At 38.9% G+C, this 18908-nt stretch overlaps 1 protein-coding gene across 1 annotated transcript in view; it reads left to right on the top strand.

The window, feature by feature from the left end:
* The window catches only part of LOC139159839 (collagen alpha-1(XXVIII) chain-like), a 55919-nt gene that overhangs the window by 6286 nt on the left and 30725 nt on the right, over positions 1 to 18908 (top strand). The window contains exons 3-12 of the mRNA XM_070737262.1: positions 224 to 244; positions 747 to 806; positions 5230 to 5283; positions 6209 to 6253; positions 7575 to 7601; positions 7869 to 7913; positions 8811 to 8855; positions 10865 to 10918; positions 15559 to 15627; positions 16031 to 16099. Of these exons, the coding sequence (XP_070593363.1) occupies positions 224 to 244; positions 747 to 806; positions 5230 to 5283; positions 6209 to 6253; positions 7575 to 7601; positions 7869 to 7913; positions 8811 to 8855; positions 10865 to 10918; positions 15559 to 15627; positions 16031 to 16099 (489 nt within the window). The remainder of the gene's footprint in view (positions 1 to 223; positions 245 to 746; positions 807 to 5229; positions 5284 to 6208; positions 6254 to 7574; positions 7602 to 7868; positions 7914 to 8810; positions 8856 to 10864; positions 10919 to 15558; positions 15628 to 16030; positions 16100 to 18908) is intronic.

Genomic DNA, 18908 nt, shown 5'->3' on the forward strand with positions numbered 1-18908 from the left:
GCTTTTTTTATATGTTGTGAGCCACCCTGAGTCTTCGGAGAAGGGCGGCATATAAGTACAATAAATAAATAAACAAACACAGAGGTTTTGACAAATACAAAGACATCAATGGTATAATATTATCATGTTGGGACAAGCTTTCCTTCTCACTTTTTAAAGAATTATGCTTTAGTATCTGTAAAAATCTAATTTTCTTTCCATTCCTCCCTCTGTCTCTCTCTAGAAAGATCTGGCAGAAGAAGGGGTAAGTTGCATTTTCGAATGGATGAATGAACTGATGGATTGTGTTTAAAACATTAAATAATTACTTACATTGGTGAAAATGATATGTATTTTTATTACCGTTATTCTTTAATTAATTACAACCCTCCCTTAACAGTGTGGAGATATTGCAAGAGTATGCTATACATTGATTAAAAACACTCAAAGGAAATATACTGCTCAAAAATATAAAGGGAACACTCAAATAACACATCCTAGATCTGAATGAATGAAATATTGTCATTGAATACTTCGTTCTGTACAAAGTTGAATGAGCACAACAGCATGAGAAATTGATTGTCAATCAGTGTTGCTTCCTAAGTGGACAGTTTGATTTCACAGAAGTTTGATTTACTTGGAGTTATATTGTGTTGTTTAAGTGTTCCCTTTATTTTTTTGAGCAGTGTATAACAGTTATAAGCAAAATAGAGTCTGTCTCAGTTATGTTGAGTATTCATTTGCTTGGTTGTTTTTTCCCTTCAAAGTGTCCTCAGCCTCCTGTATGTAACTGTGAAAAAGGAGACAAAGGTCTTCCTGGCCCTGCTGTAAGTACCCTTTTTTTCTCCTTGCTTCCCTAGTTCTGGATCTTAAATTTTATATACAACATGGATTACTTTTAACAGTGGTGCTTTATTAATTTGCAATGCAGGGCTGATGAAATGTGCATTGAGAAGAGGCAGGCTGGTGATTCAGTAGGACAATCACAGAAACTTATTTGCATGCAGTTTTGCAGATATACAAACTCAGTTGACATACTCAGTGGGAGAGTTTCCGGTGAAACAGACATTAGGTTAAACCAGTGCTTCTCAAATAGTGGGGTGTGCCCTGCTGGGGGGTTTGATGCCAGGGGTTGTGTGTGACCCCAGGGAACATGCGGAGTCCCTCTCAATCGAATCCTCCAGATGGGGAATGTTTTCCCAGTTGCACGTTGCTCTGAGACCAGAAGAGAAGGAGGCCAGGCAGAGTAGGGCGACTGCATAGGTTCTTGATGTTCTCAGAGGGCACCATAGTAGCCAGGAACGGCATGGCGAAACTGCTGCTCGACAAGGAGGAGCTTCCTCTGCAGCTGGACAAAAGCTTCGAATGGCACTCTAAAGCCTCCTTCCACACCATTCGCTGTGAGTGCCAAGCAGAGATGGCTCTCATGGGCCAGGCCGGTGACCCCAAAACATTGGCTTCATTAACCTGGCCTGGCCCCGTGTCAAAAGAGAACCCTAACCATGGTAGCCCATGCCTGCCTAGCCGAAAACAGGCTCCACTGTATTCAGTGTGACTTATTCTAAAGTGACCAGATCATGAGTTAGGTACAGCGGGACACCATCAGCGGTGGTGGGGGTGGAGAGGAGGATCGACGGACAACTGAAAAAACTCATAACGCTCAAAAAAGCTTGCATGTTTTTCCCCGTGAAAACATAGCTGGCAGAGGGTGGCGGTTTCAATGGCGTCTGCAGGGCCCCTGTCTTGTAGGCGTCACTGGAGGACTTGGAGATCTGGAGAGAGACTGCAGCGGGAGTTGTGGGTCCCACAGCGTCAAGACAGGTTTGGCCCGTTTGGTTGGGGTGCAGAAGCAGCTTGGGTCGGCTTGCAGCAAGCCCAGCAGCAGGAGGGCTAGATGGGCGAGGGGCATCGCAGTGGTGTTGGTGAGGCACTGTGGAGCCGGAGCGAGCGAGCACACTTCTGCAAACTGGCCACCCAAAAAACCTGGGACTTTTTAAAAACAACGCGGGACATGGGAAAAATTCCTAAAAAGTGGGACTGTCCCATTAAAAGTGGGACGTCTGGTCACCTTAACTTACTCCCAGGTAAATGGATAGAGCAGTCTTCCCCAGACAATAGTTTGCTTGCAGCTTATAATAAGTAAAATAATAAATATTAACACTAAAATTCCATTGGGGCCCAGATTGAGGTTGGGGAAGCGTGCGAAATATTGAGGCAGTGCGCGAAATGTTTGCTTCTTCCTAAGGGGAGCATAACAGAAAATAATTGAGAAGCACTGGGTTAAATGGTAATTGTCCGCAAGACTCAGGAAAGTTCATTGGATTTCTATCTTGCCTTGTTTTTGCAGAGCAGGGGGTGAGAGACCCAGGTTAGTCTGACTTCATTTTATTCTGAAAACAAAAATCACCAGTGACTTTCATCAAAGAACAATGACAACCCAATCACAGCTTCAAATAATATATCATTTTATATAATGGTTTAAACAAATGCCATATTTTAAAGGGGATTGCTAATTAGTTATGTTACCCAAATTTCTAAGTTTGTGAGATGCGGGCAACTTTATATTGGTGTACCGGTGAATCTCTAGATTAGCGATCCTGACTTGCATGGAACAGAATGGACGTGGTTGGAATAAAACTGGGTTATGGCTGCACTTGAAGCATGCAAGCCCTGGTGATGCAAGTGGTTAGAATGCATTGCAGGCAAACTCTGCCCACAGCCTGGAGTTTTGATCCTGGTGGGGCATTCTATCCTGCTGAGGTTGGCAAAATGAGGAGCCAGATTTGGGGAAGGGGGGCAATATCCTGGCATTGTAAACTGTTGTATTGTATTGTAAAGCACTATGGAGTGGTAGATCAGCAGTCTAAATGCTCTTGCTATATAAGCCAAAAAGTGCTGACACTGCTCCAGATGCTCACCCCAAAGGTGCTGTTTCAAGAGGCAACTGGACTTTCTTTGGTTTTTTCTTTGAAGAAGTTTCACTTCTCGTCCAAGAAGCAAAATGTGACTGGATGGTGGAAAATGGAAGGATGTATAAATCCTTCCATTCCCCACCGTCCAGTCAGAGCTGAAGAAGCTTCTTGGGTGAGACGTCTTCAAAGCAAAACCAGAAAGTCTAGTTGCCTCTTGGAAAAACACCTTTGGGACAACCATGACCCCTTACCCTTATCAGGGTAAACTGCATCTTGTGGGTGTAACCAAGTCTGGTGACTACAAAGCAGGGGTGGGCTACTGCCTGGACGAGGGGGAATGCAGTGAGGTAGCGAAAATGGAGCTCCACCCCAGACCACCCAATTTGCACTGACAGATGTTGAAAGAAAATGCATATGCCACACCCACAGTGCGGTAGTAAAAAATTTGGTAGCCCTTCACTGCTACAAAGCAATATGTCAAATCCATAATTGATATTAAAAATCAATATTACTGGTTCAACTGGTAGTAACGATGGCAGTTGTACAGGCAGAACATTTTAAGAACATTCAACCTAAAGGCAATTTATACTTATGAATGGGATGCCTATTACAAAAAATGATGGCATAGCCAGGGTGGCGCAGTGGTTACAGTGCAGCATTTCAGGCTACTTCAGCTAACTGCTAGCTGTAGTTCAGCAGTTCAAATCTCACCACCGGCTCAAGATTGACTCAGCCTTCCATCCTTCTGAGGTGGGTAAGATGTAGACCCAGATTGTTGGGGGCAATAGGCTGATTCTGTAAGCTGCTTAGCGAGGGCTGTAAAAGCGCCATGAAGCGGTATAGAAGTCTAAATACTAAATGCTATCTTCTTCCTCTCCTTCCTCAAACTACTCCTATTAGAGTACCCGTAGTAACAGAATCTTGCAAGTCTGAATATTTGAATGCTTCCCCCTAACTCTTTTAATTTTCATGTGAATGAGAGGGATGCCTGCTTCAGGGACTTTTGTAACTCTGCATCATAGCTTAAAAGCCATATTTATTTCTTTGTCGACTTGTAACAGATCTTCCCTCTGGCTGTCAAGGCCATCCTCTCTACTCTCTTCAGGGAGCAAGAGTGAATGCAAAAGCTGCAGAGGGGATTGATTTATTAAATAAATTGGGTAGAATTCTGACCTAAAAGGTATGATGAGAAATGCAGTGCAGCCAGAGAGGTGGAGAGGGGAGGATACCCAATGTTAGTAATTTTCAATTATGGAATGCTTTGTGACAAATAGGGAGTTGAAACCATTCAGAGTTCAATAAACATATTATATGATAGAATTAAAGCACAAGAATAAGTGGAATGTATAACAAAGGATTCCGCCCTGAGCAGGGAATATATCAAGATGCTATTGGCTGTATCTGTCAGAATGATATATGTAGTCTGCTTTTCTTAACTACTCAGGATAGAGAGATACTCTCTCAATCTCTACCAGATTTCCAGCCTCCCTCTTGGCGAAGTGAGAATTTCTCTGTTTTTTTCCACACAGTATATTCTGAGAACTACCCGGACTGTCTATTTCCTCTTGCAGCATCACTAAGAGACTCAGCCTTCAATAACAAAATTCAAGTAGTGCTTTAAGCAAAAGTTCCAAGAATTCCGCTCCTTGTTTTCCTAGCTATCTTTTCATTTTCTGGGGATCAGCAAGTTTATTTATTTATTTATTTATTTGTTGGATTTGTATGCCACCCCTCTCCGTGGACTTGGGGCGGCTAACAACAGTAACAAAAAACAGAATGTAAAAATCCAATACTACAACAGCTAAAAACCCTTGTTATAAAACCAATCATACATACAAACATACCATGCATAAATTGTAGAAGCCTAGGGGGAAAGATTATTAATTCCCCCATGCCTGATGGCAGAGGTGGGTTTTGAGGAGCTTACGAAAGGCAAGGAGGGTGGGGGCTATTTTAATCTCTGGGGGGAGTTGGTTCCAGAGGGTCGGGGCCGCCACAGAGAAGGCTCTTCCCCTGGGCCCCGCCAACCGACATTGTTTAGTTGACGGGACCCGGAGAAGGCCCACTCTGTGGGATTTAATTGGTCGCTGGGATTCGTGCGGCAGAAGGCGGTCCCTGAGATAATCTGGCCCGGTGCCATGAAGGGCTTTATAGGTCATAACCAACACTTTGAATTGTGACCGGAAACTGATCGGCAACCAATGCAGACTGCGGAGTGTTGGTGTGATATGGGCATATTTAGGGAAGCCCAAGTTAAAGTTCTTGAAGCATACCGTCCAGGAAGAAGGACAGTAAAGAACTCTTATTAACTTTCCACTTTTACCTCTTTTGCTTCCAGGGTAAAAAAGGCCGCCCTGGGGATGATGGAGCATCTGGTGCAAAAGGAGGAAAGGTGCTGTGTTCTTTGACATATGCTTAAAAGCTCATTTGTTTTGTTTTTAAATCAGTCATTTAGAATGTATCTGGTTAAAATTAAGAGATCTCACATCATGGTAGAAATTAGAAGTTAAAGCATAACAGTGGTCAACACAAAAAAAAATCATCAGCAAAGGTAACATGTCTGTTTTATGGAGTTTGATGTGCTCATTCCAAAAATACGCTTAGTTTTGCTCTGTCACATAAAGTTTCTGATATAGAAGCATTTTTGTTATTACTTTATTGCTACATTTTCAATGTATGCAGTAATTACTGTCACCAGTATATTTCCTATACCTTCTAATAATGATGCTGCTCAGTGGAAAGTATACCTGCTGCAGAAAAACTATATACATTTTTGAAATCAGAACAAAAATGATTCAAAAACACAAGATCAACTGCAATGATTACCAAAAAATATTTTTTTTGTAGACCTGTGTAATCAGAGGTGGGTTCCTTCCAGTTCGGACCCGTTCTATAGAACTGGTAGCGGGAATTCCCGCCCCTTGCCGAACCAGCAGCAATTGCTGGCTGGCCACACCCACAAATGGGCTCTCTTGTTTTTTCCTTCTGCACATGTGCGAAAAACTCGCATGTGAGATTTCAGCACTGCACATGCAGGCGCATGCACACAATGCACGTGCACCCACACAATGCGGGAGGAAGCGAACCGGCAGTGAAGTAAGTCAGAACCCACCCCTAAGCATAATGTTTACATTTCAGTATACGAGCGATGTTTTCTTAAGAAGGTAAAACAAAACAGGCCTAGAAGACTTCAGTCGGTCCAGAACCGTTCATTAAAAGTTGTTCTTACAATGTTCTCAGAACACTTAGAATGTTCATTAAATTGTAAAAGCAGCAGATTGTGGAATAATAATATTAAACTATCCTATTGCTTCCAGGGAGAGCCAGGTTTAAATGGAATTCCAGGAAGAGATGGGACAGAGGTAAATGAATTTGTTTGCTTGAAGGAAAGCTCTAGATCCTGTAAAAAAAATCCCAAAGGCAACGGGACTTGGTTTTTTCTTCAGTTTGGAACTGAAGAATGAGAAATAAAATGTCTTCAAGGAAAAATCAAGTCCAGTTGCCTTTTGAAAAAGTACCTTTGGACAACCGAAAAAATTGAATAAATAAATAATAAATAACCATGACCTGGATGATGGAGAATCTCCATAGACCTACTTTAAAAATGCATGTCATCACACCTTGATAATTGTAATTGGCATTCACACAATCAGAAGTAGGCACAGTCTTTTTTCTATCCAGAGCTGCATTTACTCAGGGAGGAGCATCTGAATTGTGTGATAAATGGAGATGAGAACCAATAGGAATGGGACCACCCACTCCTCTTTGTCCAATAATGTCCCCCCTTTCCTTGCTCTCCTTTTCTTTCTTTGTGACATTCTTCTATCACTACTTAAGGAACTGGCTGCCAAGGAGGAGACAGAATTTTACAGTACAATGGATCTGATCTCTTTGGATCATAATTAGGCAAAGGTAGGGATAATGCATGAGGATTATAAAATGGCAAAGGACCACTAGCCATCAGCAAAAAGTATGAGTCCTTGCTGCCATATAGCAATGATCAAATGTTTGCAACCGAGATTTAGTAGCTTTAAGCTGTTGGCTGCATGGAGTCCACTAATATAGATAAAAAAAACTTTTTGAGATCCAGTAAAAAAATAAACAAATTCACCAAAGTGGGAAGTACTGCTCCTCCCTCATCATTGGCCTTACTCATAAATTCTTCAACACACTATTTCATCTCATGTCTGGAATTTGGCTTAGACCACACAGCAATTGTAACCTTTAATTTCTAGCTATCTAGAAAACACAAGCTAACTAAACTATCCTGGGATATTGGACATGGCTGGACAACTAACTGGATTTTTATAATATCAGCCTTAGAGTGGCTTCTCATACTATTGTCAGAAATTGCAACAATACCCTTTTATTTTATTCAGGAGCTCAGATTTTAAAAATGTGAGACAAAAATAGTGACTGAAGCATTTGCATTAATCCTCTGCACAACTTTTTAGTGCCTTTTCTGGGGGTCTGATGCCAGAGAATCAGCACCACTGTGCATTGCACCCCAACTTTGCCCAAGGCAATTAAAGGAAGAACCAGTGGCTCTTAGTTCCTTTCCCTTTCCCAAGACAAATGCACATTTTAAATGAATAAATAGTTCCCTAGTATTGGTCTTATACTTTTTGGCTAGTAAGTACCTGTACTAATTTAGTTAAAAGATGATTCGCTTCTTTCTCTTAGGGGAAACCTGGATACAAAGGAGAAAAGGTATGGATTTCTCACCCTCTTGTATCCTCTATTTGTTGCATGCCAAAAACATGTGAGTTACTGAATTATAGGCAAAGGTTGGAGTATTCATTAATTAATGAATTGTATATCCCACATTTTCCTTTCTTTGTAAAATCTTAAACATGTTTCCAAAAAGAAAATATAATGGGTGGTGGTGGAAATCTTGCAGTGAAGGAAGACCAAAGTTTTCATTTGCTATTGAGTTTTAATGCAGAGATAATATTAACTGCATTTTTTACATCTCAGGGTGAAAGGGGTGAATGTGGAACACCGGGCATAAAAGGAGACCGAGTAAGTACCGTAGCTGTCACAGATTTAACTGGGAGGAGAGATGGTAAAGAAAGGGCTTGGAAAAAAGATAAGGAGATATGATCTACCCATGTTTCCCTGAAAATAAGACCAGATCTTATATTAATTTTTGCACCAGAAATTGCATTCGGGCTTATTTTCTGGTTAGGTCTTGTTTTCAAGGAAATACAATACTAAATGCATCCATCTGGTTGAAAATCTTAACTCGGGCTTATTTTGGGGAGCGGGCTTATATTATGAGCATCCTGAAAAATCATGCTAGGGCTTATTTTCCAATTGGGCCTTATTCTGGGGAAAATGGGGTACATAGAGTTGATGTTGATGTAGCCTGATCCTAAAATTCCTAGATGATCATTGTCTAAATATGATTAGGAAAGAGACGATTGTTGGGATAGAAATATTTTCAATGGGTGTAAATAATATAATAGCCTCAATTAGTTTTTAAATCAGCTGCCTCAACATTAACAACCTGTAACATGTCTGCAAAAATACCTTCCTGAATCTCTGGACAGATGCCAGTGCATCAGTGCAAACACTATGAGCCTGACTAGACCAGGCGTTAGCAACCTATGGCTGAAGAGCTCCATGTGGCTCTTTTCTCCCTCTGCTACAGCTCCCTGTCGATGGTCGGCATAACAATTTTGAGAGGAGCTTTCAGTTAGGGTGGTGGGAAGCAGGGGGCACCAGCAAGGGCTGGTTTTCAAGTCAGCTCCAATTAGGAGGAGTCTCTATGATGGTGGAATCAGACTTCTGGTCAACTCCAGAATTGAATGGGGGGCTTCCAGTTAGGATCTTTGGGGCTCTTTGAGTGTTTAAGGTTGCCTTAAACACCTTGAGTCGGTCAAAGGTAGCACCCTAATTTCTTCTCTTATCCTATAGGGTCCAGAAGGCCCAGGTGGTCCAAGAGGTCCCCGAGGTTTGCAGGTAATAGAGATTAGAGAATCTGCTTACAGTTTTTGAAGTATTCCACTTTCTCTCTCTCTTCAGACTTAATCCCGATCTCAATTGTTATTGTAATTTGAAGGCTAGTAATTTTATAACAAAGTTTGTTACTGCATAATGTATTTATTTGACTGTAGTATTATCAGAATGGGGTTGATTAGTGGGGATGATACAAATGTCACATCATTAAGCTATTTTCTAATGTCATCCACAAAAAATATTTCTTGTTCAGGAAAGAATGAGATAAAAAAAGTTCTTCAGATAATATTACTTTTTGCATTCAGAAATAAATCTTAATCCTAATATTTGGTATTGCTGCATAGTATTACTGCATCTTACTACCGTATATTAATATTAATATATGTTATATTAATATATTATATTATATTAATCCTATTATTAAAATCAATGCAAAGCATTTTTTTGCCCTCTGGAGAATCCTGGCTTAGTTTTCATTGCCTCGGCCATATTAATTCAGTAGGAGGAGTTATAAAAAGGTCATTGGGTCATTTCATTTTCTTTGGCATTTTTAAAAAAAGATCTGGTGATTTTGCATAAAAGTTTGTAGATGACAGAACAGAAATGAGAAAAAAGGCAGAATATATATCACTCACAAAGGAAACATTTAACATAAAACACAGTATATAAATGCCATAAAAAGTATTTGCTTAGTTCCACTAAATGAAGATCTTTTCACACATAACTCCCTTCACTAGGATATACTATGTGTAGTAAAATGTTTATACTGTTACTTGTTTGTACACTCCAGGATGACATGGAAAATGCCTGTTAGGCCCCATCTCCAGAAATCTATGGCCACATAAGCCATCTATGGTATCTCACAAACTCTTGCCTTACAATCCCCGCTGCATGTGTTAGTAAATAGTACATAGTTTTAGGCTCTAAATAATAAGTGAACCCCTGTGCCTGGATTCAGGAATGGTGGGGAGCTCTTACAATGCCTTTATTGAGTTGATATACTATACTATAAAATGAATTATGCTGCTGATTGTGATTTTATGTTTTTTTAAGCTGATTTTGGACAGTTTTTATATTTGTATCTTCATTTTAAAATTGTTTTTACATCTTCTGAACCACCCAGAGTTACTTAATGCAGATGATTTGGCCATACAAGTTGAATGAATGAAAGAGAGAAAGAGAGAAAGAAAGAAAGAATTGAATTGAATTGAATTGAATCAGCTAAGTTTATACATTGTGCCCAGTCATGTTTTGTTTTAACCATGGTTGTTGGATAAGTCATAATAGCCTGGTCCATTATAGTCAACATATATTTGTAATGTATCATAACTATAGTCTAGGCGCCCTATGACAATAGTTAAATGTTGTACCTCATGATTCTTGATAAATGTATCTTTTGTTTTATGTACACTGAGAACATATGAACCAATTGGACAAATTTCTTGTGTGTCCAATCACACTTGGCCAATAAAGAATTCTCTTCTCTTTGTTCTACAAGTATCTTGACAGAATAATAATAATAATAATAATAATAATAATAATAATAATAAGAAGAAGAAGAAGAAGAAGAAGAAGAATATAGTTTATTTATTTTATTTATTAAATTTATAAGCCACCAATCTGACTGACAGGGCAACTCTGGACATCTTACCAAAAATTATAGTTATCCTAGAAAAGCACAACTTGCTACCTATTTCAGACGATTCATGCAAACCATTAGCAGGAGTCTAATCACTAAAGGGACGTAACACTGCTGATACCAACATTGTTCTCTTGTTGACCCTTATTAAGCTATTCCCAGGACTACACTATTTTTTAAAATAAATTTAAAGACTGTTTAGAAATTAACACAAATCTGCTGATATAACCAATCTTCAGATACGGTATACAGATAAATGATCTAACAATTCAACTATTACTGTCTACTGCAGTCAATTGATCGCATCCTTATTTATCTTATCATCTTAGCTTGAGGCTTTGAAGATCTTTATCATGGTTTCCTATTTCAACAGGGCCCCCAAGGAGTGCCTGGAGATCAAGGACCTGAAGGAGTGCAAGGATCAAAGGCAAGAATTCTAACCATCATTAGCTGATTTTCAGCATCATAAAACATCTCGCTTACATTTATAATCTTTGGAAGTGTGTGACTGATTCATAGCACTTGGATTAAAATTCTCCTAGAAAAAGGGAACTACCAAACATCCTGAGCTCAGAGCTGCCCAGAATTTTGTATAAAATAGGCATCTATGTAAACACTTCATCTAAATAAATATAAACAACCTAGAAGCTCCTTGATGTTATAGAAGGAAGGTTTAAAAGGAGACAATGGGTTTCAAATTTGTGGAGAACTTGTTTGCTGCTTAAAATGTTCTGTGAAAGTTTTCCTGATTGGCATTTTCAGAGGTCACTGCTTAACTCTTTCTGTATACATTATTGAAATAAGAATTGCTCAGAAATACTACTTTTAATAAAAAGCCCTGCTTTTGTCTATAATGTATTTATGTTTCAGACATAATGACTTGATTATTTTTCATTGAAGGCGTTATAATATCATTCGTGCCCATTTATATGATTAGTCAAATTTCTGTCATTTGTGTGTTATACTCTCCAGTTTAATAGCCAAATAGGTATTGGTCAATTAATTAACATATATATTTGATAATCAATTAAACAAACATACAAACAAACAAACAAACAAACAAACGATATTCTCTTCTCCAATTAGTCCACAGAATGGTGATTTTACAATACCGGTCTGTTTCCTCTGCTATTGATTCTAGCTACCATAACTAAACTGAAAAAAAGTCCCTACAAAGTCACAGCAGAAGTTCATCAAACAGCAAGAATTCGCACTTCCACTGCTGCTCGTAAATAGAAGATCAAGCTCCACAAACAGAAACATTCACCATATTCCATAGCATCAAAATCCCCTTTAAGACACTTAAGTTCATTTGAACCTTTGGTATGGCTTCAGGCCTCAGGGAACTATAAAAGCACAGCTCATAAATAACATCTTGTTGAGACTTTGTATGATTTATGATTTTTTTTTTCCCTTTAAAGTACAAGAAAGATATTTAGCTCCAGGGCATCCCTCCTTACCACGTGGCTCTATATGCATACTAAGTGGATTCACATAACTATTTTCTGCCACTTTCGTATCATATTTGAATTCTTTAGAAAATACAATATTCAAGGTAATAGAGCTTCTGGACTGCATTAAGAATTGTCCTATTTCATGTATAAATGTTATGGTTACATAGTTGTTGCAAAGTTCACTTGTCACCTTATTTCCCTCTTATTTTATTGTTATTTTGTTTATTGTATATGAATGGTCCTTATACACTGTGGTCCTTAACGACCACTCACCCACTGACTCTTCAAAATCATGATGGAGCTGAGTGAGTGGTGCTTATGACGGTTCCTCAGAATTCTGTCCAGCTTAGCATCTTCATGGTCATCTGATCACTATTTTTATATATATTATGTTTGGTATGTATGTGCTGTATGGTTTTAATTGTTGGGGTTTTATATATCTTTTTTAATATTAGATTTGTTCTATTGTTATACAGTATTCCCTCAATTTTTGCGGGGGATGTGTTCCGAGACCGCCCGCGAAAGTCAAATTTCCGCGAAGTAGAGATGCGGATGTAAATACAACATTTTTGGCTATGGACATCCCTTAACACTTTAAACCCCTAAATTACCATTTTCCATTCCCTTAACAACAATTTACTCACCATTATTACTGGTATTCACCATTGAATAAGACACTTAGTAATCCTGATATTTATAAACATAATTATTTATTGACAATAATTATTTATTTTGTTATTTATTTGCAAAAATTATTAGTTTGGCGATGATGAATGACATCATCGGGCGAGAAAAACCGTGGTATAGAAAAAAAACCATGAAGTATTTTTTAATTAATATTTTTTGAAAAACCGTGGTATAGGCTATTCGCGAAGTTCCAACCCGCGAAAATTGAGGGAACACTGTACTGCCTTTTATTATTGTTGTGAGCCGCCCCGAGTCTTCGGAGAGGGGCGGCATACAAATCTAATGAATTATTATTATTATTATTATTATTATTATTATTATTATTATTATTATTATTTGCTATATTCTTTTTGCTCATTTCCAACCGATTGTTTTTGTGTAGTGGGAATCTAGCAGATTTTATGTTCAAATATTAATCATGTTACATTCTCGCTTAATAAACTGTGGTGATTTACTTAATCACGGTAACCAGGAATGTCTTTAATAGGTGCCACTAAGCAGCGTGGCAATTCCGATCTCAATTATTAACTGAGGACCAAAGGTGGGTTCCTACCAGTGCAGTCCATTGTGCCACTCAGGTAGTGGCCCGCACTTTTAGTGCAATGGCTCCGGTGCTGTCTTTGCCAGTCTCTGCGCGCCGCCATCTTTTTTTCTAATTTTCAGTGATTTTTCGGCTCTCTGAGCATGCACAGAAGGAAAATCATCCCTCTGTACGTGCATGGAAGCAAAATCACATTTGGGGATACTAGGAAAATGTCACGATTTGCATGCAACGCACCAGTAGGAAGAGGGAAGAGGTAGTCCCCTTGCTGAGGACTACCTATAGGTCAAATTCTCTTCTAAAACCACTGTCATCATTGTCATCTTCTTCTTTCAATGATCCCATAATCCCTTGCGGGGTGGAATCTGGGCAACTGAAGGGAGCTGAGTGTTTACTAGCCGGATGCCCTTCCTGTCACCAAAGTGGAGTTATATTCAGCAGATATATTCTCATTGTGCCTAGAGATAGAAATATCTGCCTCTACCTAGGATCAAGCTCATAGCCTCCGGATTGTGAGGTGAGAGCTCTGCCTCTAGGCCACCTCACCACTCCTCTTCCAAACTACTGTGTATGGTAATAAAACACTACATAAAACCCATATTTATGCAGATACATAAGTACACTGAAATGTTCTTCGCACATGGATATTTTTACCATGTATAAAAAGATGCCGGTGAATTTTACAATTTCGGAATTTAGAAATTAGCCTAGTTTAGCTGAAATTTAGGAGGAGCTGCAACATAGGACACCACAAAGTTGATGTAATTCTGGCCCATGCCAGCGATGGGATTCAATAAATTTTACTACTGGTTCTGTAGGCGTGGCTTGGTGGACATATGGGTTGGTGGGTGTGGCTTTGTAGGCATGACAGGGGAAGGATACTGTAAAATCTCCATTCTCTCCCCACTCCAGGGGAAAGTTACTGCAAAATCCCCATTTCTTTCTGATCAGTTGGAACTTGGGAGACAGAGAATAGATGGGGGTGGGGCTAGTCAGAGGTGGTATTTACGGGTTCTCCAAACTACTCAAAATTTCCACTATCACCTATCCAGTACTGGTCAGAACCTTCTGAAACCCACTTCTGGGCCCATCGCATATCCTTAAAAGCTATGTATCAGCCCTCACAGATAAATCAGACAGGAAATATGACTAGATGGGCTCATTTTACTTTATTTTAAAGCTACATTAACAGAATCCCACAAATCTGATGATAGAAACTTTCCACTGACACTTTTACCTGCCTCAATAATTAAGACAAGTCCCTTCCTAAATTTCTGCCTCTGACTGTTAATCCTTTGGAGTATCAGCCTCTTTTTGTCTGATAGTTTGCTAGGTAGCATCTTGTCCTCTCATCCCCCAAGTCGATCCACACATTGCATTGCATTATATAAGTTCACAGGGCCGCCATCAGGAATTTTGGGGCCCCATACAGCCTAAGTGTCTGCCCCCCCCCCCATTTTAAAACTACTGCCCCCCAAATCCCGTGCCATGCCCACCATGGCCACACAATCTGGGCAAGCCCTCCCCCGGCCCTCTGAGGTCAAACACAGCCCTGATGTGGCCCTCAATGAAATTGAGTTTGACACCCCTGGCCTAGAGGCGAAATCCTATGAACAAGGGCTAAGAGAACGAGTATGTTTAGCTCAACAAATAGAAAACTGAGGGGGAATATAATAGTAGTTTCCCAATCCTTAAAGGGCTGCCACAGAGCAGATGGCATCTATTGGAAAAGGGTGCGCGGGGGGCGTTTTGGGGTGCGCTGGCGCAGGTGTGTGCAGCCTACAGGGAACAGTGGCACACGGTGGCAGACCAAAACCGCCCCCCATATTTTTCAATTTGGCCGGGCCCCTGACGCCAGTAGCAGTAATACTGGCCTATCGGCGGCCCTGTAAGTCCAGGTGCTATTGCTATTACTACATTGCTCTATCCTATTTTCACATCAATCTATGTTTTTTCTTTAAAAAATAATGAAAATTAGAATTATTTTCTGTATGTTCTAAAATGCTTGATTGTGTATAGATTTCTCTGTGATACATATTGTTGGTATATATGTGTCTTTGATGCACTGTGTATACATGTTCACCTAATATATGTTTATGCTCTAGAATTGTAGCACAGCATTTAGAAAACTGTGAAAACAGATAATTGTGATTTTTTTTTTTTGGCAAAGTATCTATTTTCTGTTCTATTTTCTCATGCTTAAATAAGCTCTTCATTCTAATAGTATCTTTTGCCCTATAGCTAAGTCTCTAAGAAAACAATTATAATTAATTGAAGCATGGTGATTTATTTCATAATTATCTCCTTTGAAAAGGAAAAAGAGACTGCTTACCTTCCTTAAAATCTTATCAACATAATTAAAACGATTTTTTTTAACATTTTAAGGGTGAAAGAGGCCTCCCAGGCCCTGTTGGATTGACTGGAGACACAGGAGTTGGATTGCCTGGCCCAAAGGTAAAAAAAAAAGCCAGTCAATCATAGATTCCTGTTGTGCAAAGGAACAAAAGAAGGGATGCAGTTAAAATAGTAGAGATTAATAATAAAGAATGATAAATAATAAAAAGTTCAACCAGTACAAATGTCTTTGTATTACTTTTAGAAACTTTAAATACTTTTGGATATACAGTATATATCTGAAAATATCTGAAGTTTCTGAAAGATTTTTCAAGGCATAAAAATGTAAATAATTATGAATTATTACTGGTGTTTTATTAGTAGTATCATTTGCTTGCCATGCATTTAAGTTATTGGTCCTGGAATAATATTCTCCCACTCCCAAGGAGATTATAACAAAAATACTGTACCATATTTGTCTAATAAATTTCTTAAATTCAAGTATAAAATTTCTGTTTTAAAGGGAGACATTGGCTTGACAGGCAGACCAGGCCCGCCTGGGCCTCCAGGTACTGGGGAACCAGGTTTACCGGTATGTATTAAAGCTCAGGAAATTTAAGAAAGAGATGGGTTGAAAGCAATATTTATTTATTTAATTATTTATTTTGTCCAATACAAATTGAAAGTTAAAGAGAATAAAAACCTGTAGTAGTAAATATCAGGGAAGGGATAGAAGAAGATATATGAGAATAGAATACATCAATGAAGAGTAGAGGAAGGAAATATGGATGGGAGAAAAGATATATAAAATATAGGAGAGAAAATTGGACAGGGGACGGAAGGCACACTAGTGCACTTATTTTTTTCTGAAAATAAGATGCAAAACTCACATCTAGTGTAAAAGGTGTAAAAGGAAGAACATAGTTGAGTGTCTTCTATCCGTGTGCAGGTAGTCCTTGACTCATGACCTTTCATGCACTGACCATTCAAACTTATGACAATGCTGAAAATAATTATTTACGAGCAATTCTTGAACTTAACAACTATTCCTGTAATTATGTGATTGCAACCCAAGCACTTGGCAAGTGTCTCCTATTTACGGCAATTGCAGCATCCTGCAATCTTGTGATTGCCATTTGCGACTGCCCATACCTCACTTAATAACTATATTCTGTAAGTATGATTATTTTATATTTTTTTGTTGAATGTAAGTCAAAGGCTATCTGCATATCAGCAGTTTTCAAACTTGGCAACTTTAAGATGTTTTGACTTCAACTCCCAGAATTATGTACTGATGATTGTCAGAATGTTCTGTCCTTTTGCACTGTCAATCCAAAAAGTTGGGGAAATGTCAATATGTAGGGCAATGTTATTGAGTGATTGAGTAATTGATTGAATATGTGCCATCGGGTTGATGTCAACATTCAGCTAACACATAGATATATTTTCTCCATGACAATCTGTCCCTAATCTGGTCTTTTAGGTCTCCCAACATGGCACTCATTGCTATTATAACTGAGTCCATCCACTTTCTGCTAATTCTCTTCTCTTCCTTCTCTTTCTCTCTCCGTTTCCTCAACATTAGTGTCTTTTCCAGGGAACTGAGTCTTCTCATCATGAATTCAGAGTAGGATCATTGTACCCTCATAATTTGTGCCTTGAGTGAGAGCTCTAAACTGATTTGTTCCGAGATCCATTTTAGAATTAGAATTATTAGAATTGGAATTCTTTATTGCCCAAGTGTAATTATACACACAAGGAATTTCTCTCTGGTGCATAAGCTCTTAGTGTATACAACAATGGTGATAGATTATTATCACAGTCATTGTAACAATACATTCGTCATAAAACATTAAATACATGTAGAATACCCTATGAGACTAGACTTTCAATCCTGGGCCTAGAAAGTTTAGAACTAAGACGTCTTAAACAAGATCTAAGTATTGCCCACAAGATCATATGTTGCAACGTCCTGCCTGTCGGCGACTACTTCAGCTTCAACCACAACAACACAAGAGCACACAACAGATTTAAACTTAATATTAACCGCTCTAAACTTGACTGTAAAAAATATGACTTCAGTAACCGAGTTGTCGAAGCATGGAACTCATTACCTGACTCCATAGTGTCATCCCCAAACCCCCAACACTTTACCCTTAGATTATCTACGGTTGACCTATCCAGATTCCTAAGAGGTCAGTAAGGGGCGAGTACAAGTGCACTAGAGTGCCTTCCGTCCCCTATCCTATTGCTCTCCTATATCTCCTATTCCTTTCTTCTATTCCTATATCTCTTCTTCTATTCTTTCATTGATATGTTCTATTACTTTATCTTCTTTTCTATTATTTTTTAGATATATTTTACTATGAGTATCTCCTCTATAACCTTCATCATGTATTTTATTATGTGCATATAGATATATACCCACTAAAACCCTCATTGTGTATTGGACAAAATAAATAAATAAATGAATGAATGAATGAATGAATGAATGAATGAATAAATAAATAAATAAATAAAACACAACACTTAGCAATGCTAATCAATACTAAATATGTACTCATATAAGGAAAAATATGAGAAACCAACACACAAAGGCATGCACATATACTTTTACAAAATTATATTACCATAAACTTATGTTGTTGCCATATGTAGTTACAGCAAGAATGACTGAGAACTTTACTCCCACAGTGCATCTGTCAAGCAATGTTGGCTGTGTTCAAGAAATATGTTTTCAGTTTTATTGGGGAATTGTGTACTGTAGCCAGAAAGACCTGGCCTCACTCCATTTGAATGGTTACCATATGCCACTCTTGCATCTTCATATTCCTTTGCAGAGGTTCTAGGGCCATGATGGCGAACCACAGGTGGCATGCCAAGCCACATTGGAGGGCATGAGAGACATTGCCCTATGTCAGCTCTTCTTCAGCCTTCTTTGGTCATTTTTGCTTTCCCCAAACTTCAGGGAAGTTTCCTGGGGACCACAAAAAAATGGCCCAACCAGAAGTTCAGAAATGAACTTCTGATCAGCCCATTTGGCTGTTTTCTTGCCATCTCCAGGCTTCAGGAGTCGAATGGGGGCAGGGGGGGAGTGGGCATGTACAGTGGATTTGTGTGTATGTGTGGTGGGAAGGCATGGGTGTGATCACATACACACATACTAGCCCATGTGTCCACACTCTTTTGGCACACGAACCAAAAAAGGGTCACCATCACTGTTTTAGGGAATGCATATTAAAACTGTTCAATAAGCAGTGAGATGAAAATCAATTGCTAGTGTTGCAACTGCAAATTGCGAGTGTTGAAAACATCAAGCACACCTTTGTGTGATCTAAATAAGACTCCGTTACTGAAGTTGAGCTCAGTTTTCATTGTATTGCAGGATTATTGCTGGTGGG

Source organism: Erythrolamprus reginae, chromosome 1, assembly GCF_031021105.1.
Source record: "Erythrolamprus reginae isolate rEryReg1 chromosome 1, rEryReg1.hap1, whole genome shotgun sequence".
NCBI classification, from domain to species: domain Eukaryota; kingdom Metazoa; phylum Chordata; class Lepidosauria; order Squamata; family Dipsadidae; genus Erythrolamprus; species Erythrolamprus reginae.